Source organism: Montipora capricornis, chromosome 6 (assembly GCF_036669925.1).
Source record: "Montipora capricornis isolate CH-2021 chromosome 6, ASM3666992v2, whole genome shotgun sequence".
Classification (NCBI taxonomy): Eukaryota; Metazoa; Cnidaria; class Anthozoa; order Scleractinia; family Acroporidae; genus Montipora; species Montipora capricornis.
In genome coordinates, this window is record NC_090888.1 from 66,435,435 (window position 1) to 66,447,934 (window position 12,500).

At 39.5% G+C, this 12,500-nt stretch overlaps 2 protein-coding genes across 2 annotated transcripts in view; both read right to left on the minus strand.

Moving 5' to 3' along the window:
- Positions 1–3,478: 3,478 nt before the first annotated feature.
- Positions 3,479–5,197, minus strand: LOC138050758 (histamine H2 receptor-like). Its single transcript, XM_068897044.1, has one exon. The coding sequence runs from the start codon at positions 5,010–5,012 to the stop codon at positions 3,972–3,974; it is 1,041 nt and encodes a 346-aa protein (XP_068753145.1). The 5' UTR covers positions 5,013–5,197; the 3' UTR covers positions 3,479–3,971.
- Positions 5,198–10,379: 5,182 nt separating this feature from the next.
- The window catches only part of LOC138050759 (nuclear receptor subfamily 2 group E member 1-like), a 12,225-nt gene continuing 10,104 nt past the window's right edge, over positions 10,380–12,500 (minus strand). The window contains exons 4-5 of the mRNA XM_068897045.1: positions 11,138–11,384; positions 10,380–10,640 (exon numbers count right to left, since the gene is read on the minus strand). Coding sequence (XP_068753146.1) covers positions 10,399–10,640; positions 11,138–11,384 — 489 coding nt within the window. The 3' untranslated portion in view covers positions 10,380–10,398. The remainder of the gene's footprint in view (positions 10,641–11,137; positions 11,385–12,500) is intronic.

Consider the following 12,500-nt stretch of genomic DNA (forward strand, 5'->3'; position numbering starts at 1 on the left):
TAAGTCTCGTTTAACTTTCCACTTCCATCTCATAAACCGTAACCTCCGGTACTGCCATGAAGCCTTCAAAGCGTGTGAGGACACTATGAGGAGCCCAAAACACCAACCAGACTCCAAGATTACAACTACAATGTCCTGATATTTAATCCATTTTATTATGCAACTTACGTCTAGACTACCAAATACTTCTAAACAACCCATAAACAAAGTTAAGGTATAGCTCGAAACGCTCCTAATAGTGTTAACCTGGATGGATTAAAAAGCACTTGTTCGCTCGCATTTTAGAGCAAAACAAACAAACAAAGAAATCAACTTTTTCTTTATGTCCAAAAGAGTACAGATAATTGATATTGGCTAACTTAGGTATTCTTAGCGGTAATCAAACGAGACAAAGCTGATCTAGCAGTGATCAGTGCCGAATGGCATGGAGGGGAACTCGGTATAATGAAGTTATCTGTTTACAAACATTGCTCTTGTTATTCAAATGTGCCGACCGCAGGAACAAAAGACCCTTTGTTTCGACCACCAATGAGGCTATGCTTGGCACATTAATGACAATAGGTGACGTCAACGATATCTTCCCTATATAAGAACTCTAAAAACAAGAGCTAGAACCGGGGAGAGTGGAGGGAACTTCCTCTGACGACAGAATACAGCCCATTTGAAAGGATGAACGTTGTACTGTCTCTAAGAAGAAAGACACTTCGTTAACATACTCTAAAAAGCATCACTTCTGGTATAGTACCCATGCAATCACCTTGAGCTGATTTTGCACTCTGTGCGTGCTATTGGCAGACAGGTGGACCAGCAGCTGGCTGCCTGGAGTCCAGACCAAAGGCCGCTGGCCCATCATTGGTAGTACTCGAGTATACTAAGCCTGAGTGGCCCATGCTGGCACCACTAGGATGCCCTTGGCCTGGTCGGCCTCTATCTTACCCAAACATTTGGGAATTAAAATTACAGAGCAGCGATTCCTGCTCCCAAGACTGCAAGAAACATTAGTTGCACAAGTAATGAGCCAGCCACTAGAAACCACTAGTGGATGACCAACGTAACAAGACGTCTGGTGGACATTCTCAACCGACATTTGTAACTCAGTACCCTTGCCGAACAAAATAAAGGCACGAGGGCATCATAATCTCCTGTATTATGGGCCAAGGCTAGAAATTTATCCCGTCTTAAATAACAGTAATGTAATTTTCCGAAATTGAACCCCTGACAGTGAAGACAATACCTTTCCGATAACCTGAACAACAAAGAGTTTCAGCTTCCCTTTCTTTTTATCGGATAGTTACGCCCTCATCAAGTCAGAACAAGAAAGTGATTCCCTTTGTGGGGGTCAAAACAGTTCAAATGATAATTGGACTGACTCTCACATAGCGTGGAAGCAACTAAGAACATCCTGTCCGCGCAATAAAAAACAACTACCAGAAAAACAGACTCACAGAAAGTCCCTTATGCCTAAGGACCGCCAGGGGATGTTTCATAACCTTGGTAAAAATCCCCGGGGGAACACAGAAGTCAAACTCGTGATTAAGGACTTAAATTCATAGAGCTGCTTGTTAAAAGAAACTTAAGGAATTTCCTGTGCTCTAAGGCAACGCCGGGACAAGTATAATAGGCAAGTTTTAAAAAACTAAGACGGCCAAATAAGCTCCCCGCGGGGTAAACAAAAATGAGGACTGCGTTGACTGCATCCAACTTAAAATGCCGAAAGCGAACAGCTGCATTGCAGTTCTCAAAATGAAAAATCAGTCTGTGCGAACCATCCACCCAATTTGGTAAAATAGGGGCCAAGTATTCCCCTATTTCATGCAGTGACCTCGAATCACACCAAGTTTCTCTAGCTTGAAAAAATGTCCTTAGACATAGCAAACTCCTGATGAACAATGACAATACGTAGCCGGAGAAAAACTATGCTAGGAAGGATCATCTGTAAATTCTATGCGCCAACGTTCTACAGAGTCCAAGATTTCTGGATCTGAGGTGACCTTCAGCGACTCAGAAAACCAATTTTCAGTCTGTTCCACCGTTAAGGGTGCCTGGTTGCGTAACAAACTGTAGACTTCCTCATCTGGACATACACTGATAAAAAAAATGTTGGTTTCCCGGCTCGGGAAAGGATCTTGGCCTGTCTGGCTGGACCACAATCCAGAAAGGCTGGACAGATGGGGAGGTAACATAACCCCATTGGGTACCAAAAACTCGGAAGCACCTACCCCTACCTATAATGTTACTTACAACGTTTATAGAACGAAGCAAGATCTTGGATTAGAAGTACCGTAGAAAATTCTCCTTACCTTTAAAGCTTGCCGTTCTCAAATAAAAATCATCTGTGCACTTCATTAAATACTTTCAGATGTGAGGTTTAATACTGTGTCAATCATGGCTGGCAGAAAGGGTTGAAAAATAAGTGTTTGCTCTCATCGCAAGATGACATCTACGTCTCCGTGACCGAGTGGTTAAACGCGCTTTCAAAATGCCAGAAAGCTGGGGTAAGTGTGGGTGTTCTAATCACCGTAAGGGGACTTGGAATTACCAAGGCATAAAATTAGAATCCCCGATTGGAGCTTAATTCAATATCCGTGGGGTATGCGCATTTGTGACTACGGAGAAGAAAAATTTAAAAGAAGACACACGTGGCTGTTTTCTGATGTGGTATACCTTTGGCAAGTACAAGGTGAACAAGACGGAATAATCGCGAAATACTTGCGATAGCGCTAACTTATATTTTGGACTGACGTTTTCGTTGCCGTAGCCGTCGTCTTCGCTTAAAGTCCCTAAATTTGGGCTCTAGCGGCGGTCTCACGAATGAACGTTTTGAGAAGCCTTAATTTACACTAAGCTTTGTTTAAGTGAGATCTCGTAATGATGGGCTTTGTCACGAAGAGGTCTTTACTTTACAGGTAAGCCTATGGAACTCAGCAATGGGTTCAAGCAATGGGGAAAGAAATTCCTCGCTTTTTGCAGTTCACGCCATGACGTACCGCAAAAAAAACCATGGATACCAGCTGCTTCATGTCTACTGCCAGTTTTAGTAGAATTTAAAAACGAACAAATCTTGAACGATGAATTATTATCTACAGGGTGCCACAACATGCCCACTTCACACAGTTGGAATTCTTTGCTTATTGTTTTTTGTTTGTATACATCTTGACACTTTTGAACCAAGATATGATTAACTAAGCAAAGCACTGAAATTATTTGGAAAATCGTCCAACAACTAGAGCCAATCGCGCACTCCTCCAATTTTCTTAATTATTCGTCTGAAACAGCATAGAGGCGGGAGGGCGAACGTAATCAAATGCTAATGACCGAAACGACATAAGAAAAAGATCGTCCAAATGCGTGAGCGGTGACAAACCCGTTAACGAACGACCAAAATTGTACTTCTTCGAGTTCCTATATAAGAATCAGAAAATCCAATTTTATATAGCCTGAAATTCGAAAACAGGAAAACCACAGAAGACAACGATCCGAAAACCCATTCATATGTTGAGTCTGGCGAGAGGATTCTTCTTGACAGGGAAGCAACTTTCTGGCCTCGTGTCCGCACGGACCTTTATCATAAAAAATGTTTACATATGGTACATTCCTTCAAGACGTTCAAAAGACCAAAGAATTTTGATTGGGCAAAAAAACAAAGATTCAAGAGCTTTTAAACAGAAAGGAGACTGATTAATAGGAAATTCGACAAACGATAGAAAATAAGTCAGGGGTATATCGACTATCTTAGACAAGCACAAGTCTCTTACTGCGCTTTCCTTTCGTCAGAACTGGCCGACCGTACTCATCAGTTTGCAAACAAAATGCAACAATTTGAAGGAACACTTACATGATGATCCCTCGCATTCTTCTGTAGGAGTATATATCATCTTCGAAGTGCATATGTTAATTTGAAGGTGTTGAAGAGTTAGTCCTTCCAAATGCCCAGTCAGGCCGGACAGTTCTGTCAAATGAAAAGCGTTTCGCTATTCGATTGGTGATACATTTCCATAACCCTTCTTGTCCTTCGTGTCTTTTCGAAAATTAGTTAATATTTCTGAGTCACCGATGAAAGAGTTGCACATAAAAATACTCTTAAACGCGCGCCGGAAACTTCTGTTCATTAGGCCGTAGATGAGAGAATTCAATGCACTATTTAACATGGCCAGCCAAGTTGTAGCTACATAAAATGAATCATTCCAACGGCAGTTTGGATCCAAAATGCAAAATATTCCAATAGCATGGGGAAACCAACAAAAGCCAAACGTCCCTATTACAATAGCTATCATCACCGTAGCTTTGTGCTCTTTCGTCTTCCTTCTCTCACCAGTCTTGTCGTTGCGATTTCCTCGCCTTGTCCGCATTTTATAACACTCTTTTACAATCTCTCCCACTTTGATGACCTCTATTTTTCTTCGTTGCTTCCGAGCTTTGTTTAAGATGATACAATATAAAACAGCTGTGACAAGGAAGGGTATAAAAAAGACAACAAGCGCAAAAATTAGCGTGTAAGCCATATTACGCCCCCAGTCAACTGTGCAGATAGACTCGAACCTCAAGTAGGTAAACTTTGAAAAAAGAAACGTGGAGCCGGCACCGAGAATCGCTTGAAACCAAATATAACCAATGACGATTTTAACTCTTCTTGGTGTGACCAGAATTTCGTATTTCAGTGGATAGGCAATCGCAAAGAATCTCTCCAGACTTACAAATGCCAAAGTCATGATGGACGCCGCACAAAAGATCGAATTCAATGCTCCGGTGATCTGGCACATTACGTTGCCAAATATCCAATTGTACTTTATGGACGAAATGAAAGTAAACGGCATCGCAAACACGGCCAGAAATAAATCAGCGATGGCTAAATTCAGAACAAAAGCGTTAGTCTTTGTCTGAAGACTGGTAAAGCGATACAGAGAAGCCAGGATCAAAGAGTTCCCCACAATTGCTGCCACAATTATCAAGGCCATGAAAGTCGACTGGAGGACAACTGTCGAAGAAGATCGAGGATCCAATGCAGTTTCCATAACTGATCGTCTTAAATTGATTTTTTTACATTCTTTTCTGTTGTTACCCTTTGCTGAAAAGACTGAGGTTGCGGTTATTTGCGAGGGATAAACAGAGATTTCGCCAAGTAGAATCCGTACCCATTTAAAACAGGGTATCGTGCATTAATATCTTATGAGCCAGCTGATTCCATGCCAGATGACATTATGCTAACGTTGGACATTCAAGTATTAATATTTAATTTCTGTAAAATTAAAAAAAAGACAAACTAATATAAGCTCAGGAAATAAAACAGTGAGTAAAGTTAAATTCTCCCGCCGGAATTATTACCAAATGAAAATATTTGAAAATTATAGAAAAGGGGTTTTAAGAAGGCCACTTTACGAAATAGTGAAATGCTGTTATTTACAGTGCAAGTTCTTTATTTATTTTCATTCTGTAATTTTCGCGAACTAGCCCAATAGGCTTTTGTTACAGTTCAACAGAAACGATCTCAGGCCTTTTTTGCGGTTACTAATATCACAACACACAGTTTCAAATACACTGAGTTTTAGTTAAGACCCATATACCATTGTTCGTACTTTGATCTTCACTTTCTATTTAACAAGTTGAAGTCATTTTCTTTTTGCTTTTGTTCCTTTATTGATTTTCAATTGGATTTCGTTTTGACATTTCGACTCACTGTAGATCCACAAATCCACAAACCGCAAACAAACCACTGTAACTGACTGCTGACTTCCGCTCAAATGTCCCAAGACTTAGCAGGGATTTTGTTCCTCAAAAGGCTAAATACAAAAAGCTAGGAAATCAGTTAACAAAATTCTCGCTGATCATATGTGGTGACAGCTTCAGTTTAATTGTATCGGTACACCTTTTTTACAATAAAGAAATCAACCAATAAGCGTTCGAGAAATTAGACGGTTATTGCAAACTAGACATGTCAGTAAAATGCTATTAGCTATACAAACATCAATATGTTAGAGTCTAATATTACTGAATTGTAAAATCAGTCCGATTGGCATTACCTGGGATACATTTACTGATGATTTCATGATCAGGCACAACTGAACAGTTTCGTGGACTAACTTGAATTGAGAAATTACTTTGTTATCCTATAAATGGAAATACTAATCGTAGATTTGAAAGGTAATTTTAAGTTCCCAATTCAAATTTTATGGTATCTATGCAAATCACAAATGTCATTATACCATACAATTCATCAAGTTAATTAGCTATTGGTCTAGAGTGTCAGTTGACAATACAAGTCTATCCCATTTTTTTTTGTGCTCTTATGGTTTATTGACTTCTACACTTTTCTAACAAAGAAACATATCCCATTTTTTTTGTGCCCTTATGTTTATTGACTTCTACACTTTTTCTAACAAAGAACGATAAAAAATAGATTTGAACAGAACCAGAGGCGACAGTCACTCAGGAAACGAGCGCCAAGCAAAGCAAGTTGTCGACATATATCTTACTTGGATCTCCCCGTTCATCCTGGACAAGTCCCAGAAACCGAAACACCACCATTTTTTAACAATGTGCCCTGACAAGACTAAAATTTTCGTTATTTTGAAAGTAGAAACTTAAGAAAATTGCGCTCATGAACTCGTTACTTGAAAACTGCATGTTTTTTGGAGTACCTCGGGGAACCTACCCGCTGGAGTAATTGGAGCTCGAGAAAGAAATAAATGCGACACGAGAATTGTTTCAAGCTAAGATCAGCATATTTTATTTTACACTTCAGAGAGGACAATAATGTACAGCAGTTTGCCACCATGGCTGCAACATGTTTTATGTTAGACATGCGGTTATTTCAACCAGGTTTCAATAAGGCAATAGCATATGCAAAGAGCATCAATGCGAGCATGGTTAGTACTAACTATGAATGCGAGTTATAATATAAAGATGACATGTCAGGACATCGCGACCACACAATAAAGAATTGAGAAATTGTTAAATTAGTTCTCTTCATGACGAACTCAGAGAGGAATTTAGTTGGGTTAACTTCATCACAGAGTAAAGTAACAATAATTTTTTAAGATCTCATGACAAAAAACGCAGTCATGGTTTCTCCCGCTGACAATAAAAGAATCATGTCGATTTACAGCCATCATTCAATCTAAACACTTGTAGCTAAGAGACTCACTTTTTGGAAACAGAAAGACAATAACGTTTAATATCGGGCTCAAAGGAGATTCTCAAACTTTATCATGTCACAAAATCCATTTTAAGAAAACTCGTTGATCCAAAACATGTCACCTTCAAGTTACCATCAGGGACACTTTGATAAATATTGTGGTTTAATTGTCATAGTTTGTCCTCTTAATGAATATGCATGTGTGCATTGGCCGTGAAAGCTGAAGTAGCCTGTTACTCATAGTTATTATAAGTTATTTTGCAAATGCAGTTTCCACGGAAAGCGTCATTCTAAGATTCTTCTCCAACGGATTGTTTCGAACAATTTCCCCTGGTTAATACTGTAGGCCCTTTGAAAGACCATATCACGTGACCTTGTCTGAATCATAAAAAAATGGTTGTGGCACAAAATAGATGCCAGAAATGGAAAGAGCGGGATGAAATTAGTACGAATGCCAATTTTGAGACCACTGACATTTAGGTGAGAGATCTTACAGTGAGTATAATCATGTTAAGAAATTAATTCAGATTTACATGGAAAACAGCTGCTGAAGGGCAAAGTACACAATTCTTTTACATTTTTCAAACTTTCAAACCGCTCTAAAATCTCACACTTAAACGTCAATGGCCTCGAAATTGAAATTCTTACCAATTTCATCACGTTCTTTCCATTTGCTGCATCTATTTTACAATACAATACAATACATACTTAATTGACCGCTCCCCATAGGGGCTTTTCAGGGCCAATGAAACACAACAACAACTGTTAAGAATCCCAACTGGCCGAAGGCAAATCAGTTGGCTATTTACAAATGCAGCTGGCAAGTTGAACCAGGGACTACCAGGATCAAATTTACCGAATGGTCAGAGCGGGTCTTGAACCCGGGATCTCCGGATCTCAAGGCAAGCGCCCTAACCACTGGGCCACACTGCCTCCTACCACGATCATGCTTTATGATTGACAAGATCACGTGACGTGGTCGTGCAAAGGCCTATTCCTACACCAAGCGCCCAACTGAGCAAATTTACTCGGGACAAATTCTTATCAAAACAGAAGCAACTGGTTTTCCGCGCTTTGCACCTGATTTTCAAATTTATCTTCCTTGTCCTTTTTCACAGTCAGCTCTATAGCGCCCAAGTGGACACCCTTAAATTACCAAGCCTATACACTGGTCATTTGTTCTAAATACCTCATCCTGTCAATACCTGTATGAAACTCGTGTACTTCGAGCCTCCCTCTCAACATACTGATCTTAGTGCCCAAATGTTTAGGCACATATCTTTTTACTTCCAATTTTACACGTTTAATAAAATTACTTTTAGCAACAAAACTAACTCTTTTTTTGCATTAAATACTCTATTTCTTGCATTGCATTTGCATGCCAACCTTACGTTTTGCTTTTTATAAGTTAAATAAATCTTTATATAGCGCTCGATAATTTACACAGTTTATGCCGCAGCCCATGTAATAACATTTCATTTGTGGTAATTTAAAAAGTTGAGGGTGGTCGGAACTTAAAGACAAAAAACTGCCTGATTTTAAAATGACTACTGGTTCAGTCTTCGAGACATACCGGACAGATCTTAGTTTTCTGCACGGGAACCACTTGTGAAATTTGGTCCTTGAAAGCGAATTTTGAATCCAATCTTGCATTACAACTGACACGACCAACTTTTTTCATATTGAGACAAATTTAACCAAGCAACACGGGCCAGGTTCAAACGGACGAAATGGACCTGCCAGCCCGCCTATATACAAGTGACAAGATCCCCCTAAAACAAATCTTGTTCAAAACCTTGTGATCACTGGCAAAATTTCTGTTTATCGTTGTTTCCACAGGCTACCCATCCCGTGTTCTTGATCGAGCGTTGGAGATTTGGGTTTGACTCTTTTTTACCCTCAATCTTCTTTGATTTGTTTTTCTTTTTACAGTCTTTGTTATCGTTACCTGACTTTCGAATGTTGTTGTTTTTGCTGTTAATGCAAACCGCGGCATAGTAAGGTCTGAGAGGTAGTTCCAGTTCCCTGCCGGCTGGCAAGTCTATTAATGCAGCTGATTTTACATGTGGCTGGCTTCGCAATGAAGTGGTGTCCTAAACAGTGTTTACTGCATATGCTTTTAATACGTCGCAATCTCCCTCCTACCTAAAAGTTTTCTACTCTCGCTGACATACAGTGAGTAACGAGTGACTCCTGAAAATCCGAAACATTATCTATTATGATTGATCGACAAATGGCTTAAAGTCCAAAACTCTGACGTATGGTGATTTCAAGTATGCTCTGACCAAAGCGATGGGTTACTTTATGAAAAATACATAACAAAGAGCTTTAGGACCAAACAAGGAGACAAAAACCGGTTGTTAATTGCACCCCTAAGTGTATTGCATTATTTGCAGTGTTAAGTACTAATCGGAGCTATTTAGGCCTAAGCACTTATTCGAGAATGGTTAGTTATTAATGACCGTCAAGGGAGACATTGTAATGCAAGATTGCGTATTTCTCTTAATGTGTCCCACCTGACTGTTCTGGATCCCCACGGCATTCCAGTCACAACTAATCGCGTACAAAGAGCCCTCAGATCGTTTGGGCAGCGGTCGGTTGCCTTGGGAGACAAGTGAAACTGAAATGCAGAACTTTTTTAATCGGCTGCCAGTTCCCATGCGACATTTGAAAAATTCGAGGGTTTTTCCACGCAAAACAAGGCCGATTACCTTAGAATCCCTTTATTCGAACTAACCAAAGGTTGTGAGGAGTCTGGACACAAGACTGAATCCATTTCAAGTCCCATGTTTCATGATTGCTTAAAAAGAAGGACAATTCTTGATAAGAGATTGGACAGGATAAGATCAAAGACAATGCTAGATAAGTTACGTAAACAAGACAAGCTAAGATAAGATGATGAGATAAGATAAGATAAGATAAGATAAGACACTACTTAGTGTATAAGATGACACTATACTGAAGCTAAGGAGATATAAGATCAGATAAGATATAAGACAAAGTAAGATTACACAAGATACCAAAATTATAAGCACTAATCTATTACAAAAATGAAAAAGTGAAAAGTGCGTTGAAAATAAGGTTAAATGCGTCAACCAAACCAAAGAAGTGATCAACCTGGCTTAATATTTTTTCATTCAAAATAAATTTAAATGCTTCATTGAACGTAATTTTCTTTATATGTACAAACCATATGTTTAATTACTTAGGGCAATCCAAATAAAATTAGGAGGGTCTTTGTTTTTTTCATTATTTTCATTACTGTATCACTCGTTTTTAAACATGTCGTTCAGGAGTCTCTCGATCGGAACAGTTCCGATTGTCTTCTTGAAGAAAAGCTCCTCAATGTCTTTGGTGCTTATTCTTCGTAAGGCAGGAAGAAGCAGTAAGAGGCGACCGAACCGTGCTAGTTGAGCGGGGCATTGGGCACGAACGTATTCTCCGAGCATCAGTTGGGCCTGGTCCTGAGTTGATTCCACTTGTTCAGGATCCTTGAGCCCGCACGCTGCTGTAAATTAAAAGGATATTAATTTAGACAATTTGCATCATTGAACGAAGGCGAGGTTGGAATCAAAAGCCTGTACAGAAATGGAGGCCATATTGGATTCCCAGACTTTCGAACACAGAATCCAATAGCAGGAGGCGAAAAAAGACCATGGCTGATCACACGAGAGAAAAAGCTTCTTTAAAAGATTAAGTTAGCATTTTAGGTCGTATCGCGTTGTGTAGAGTCAAATATTGTGGCCAGTTAAGACCAGATAGGGGAGAAAAGACGATCGGCGAACAACAAGGGTCTTAACGATAGAATCCTTCGAAATACTTTTCTGTTTCAGTATGACAGTACCGTTTTGAGGATGCACAGAATGTGCTAAAATGAGCCTCAAATCCAAAGACATTTAGCCTGAAACCTAATCAATGTCGACACAAATGGAATTTCAGTGCATTCTTAAACTACTCAGTTCAATACACGGAACTGGCATATTAATTCAATAACCCTTTACTCACTTGGCTTAAACAACACTATCGCCTTCAGACATGCGTATTCAGTCGAGTCAACATTGGCTGCTTTGAATTTGTTGACTGTTTCTTGGAGCAAACGCACTGTCGCCATGACATCTACAATTGTCTCGGGTGGAGTGGTGTCTACTTGCATTCCCACCGCTGACAGGATTGGCGCGATTTCCAAAGGCATGGACCACTGACTCGCGCCAAGTACAAACAATTCCCGCCATCCCTCTTCCAGTAAAATGACCTGTTTAATTTTAAAAAATTACTTATAATGAATCACACAAAGAAGACTGACAAATTGCTTATGTTCCAAACCACTTTCGTTCCCAGATCCCATCTTTTTTCTTAGCCGGCGGGGCCTTCACACGAAAACGAAGGGCTCTGGAGACATTTTATAGTCCCATATTCTACTTGCGGAATTCATATATGAGTCGTCAATAGTACTAAATATGGCAGCGCTCAAAAGCATTGCCTTCGAACAATCTCGATGTAAAGCTTAGAGAATGTGTCCCTTCTTGTCGAACAGAAAGACGCAATAAGTAATACCGTAGTCTAACTCTGATTATTTTGCTGACCGGCCGCGCCAAATGAGCAATTTTTATTTCCGGTTCAAGATTTTATTGTTCGCAAGCTAAACAATAAAAAATTTTGAATTTCATGTCTCCAGAGCCCTTAGTTTTCTCGTGCGAAGGCCCCGCCGGGTTAGAGAAACATTGGAATATGGGAAGGGGAAAAGCCCCAAACTTGCAAAATGAATTTAGAGTAAAAATACATAAATACATACTTATTTGACCACTCCATAGGGGCTTTTCAGGGCCAATGAAACACAATCAACGAAGTGACAGAACACATATTTTTGCCCCAATGTGTGATTATGCAGGGAATGTAGTCTTAACAAGTGTTATTGAAATCCAAAAAGAAAATTGGGGGTAACCACGCATTTTTCAAAGATAATTCATGAATAATATTTGTAAAAAGCTTAAAAATGCAAAGCAATATATGGCGTTCTTTCTCAAATTGAAGCTTAATTATCTCTCTAAACTGCACGGTTACCCCCAATTTTCTATTTGGTTACCAAGACTTCTTTCTAAGATCTACTTTATCCGGATAGTTCTAAACCGCGCAAACAATATCCTTGTATTAGTAAGCATCACCGATAGGAAATCCGAGTATCTCGAGATACGCAGAACGTATGCGCAACAACAATACAATAGTAGGCACCGTCCTTAAGAATCCCATCTGGCCGGAGGCAAACCAGTTGGCTATTTACAATTACATTTAGAATAATGTGAAACGTCAGATATTTGAAGTGCAAAATTTAAATAAAATGAAAGTTGCGAGCTCAGGATTATCACAGTCG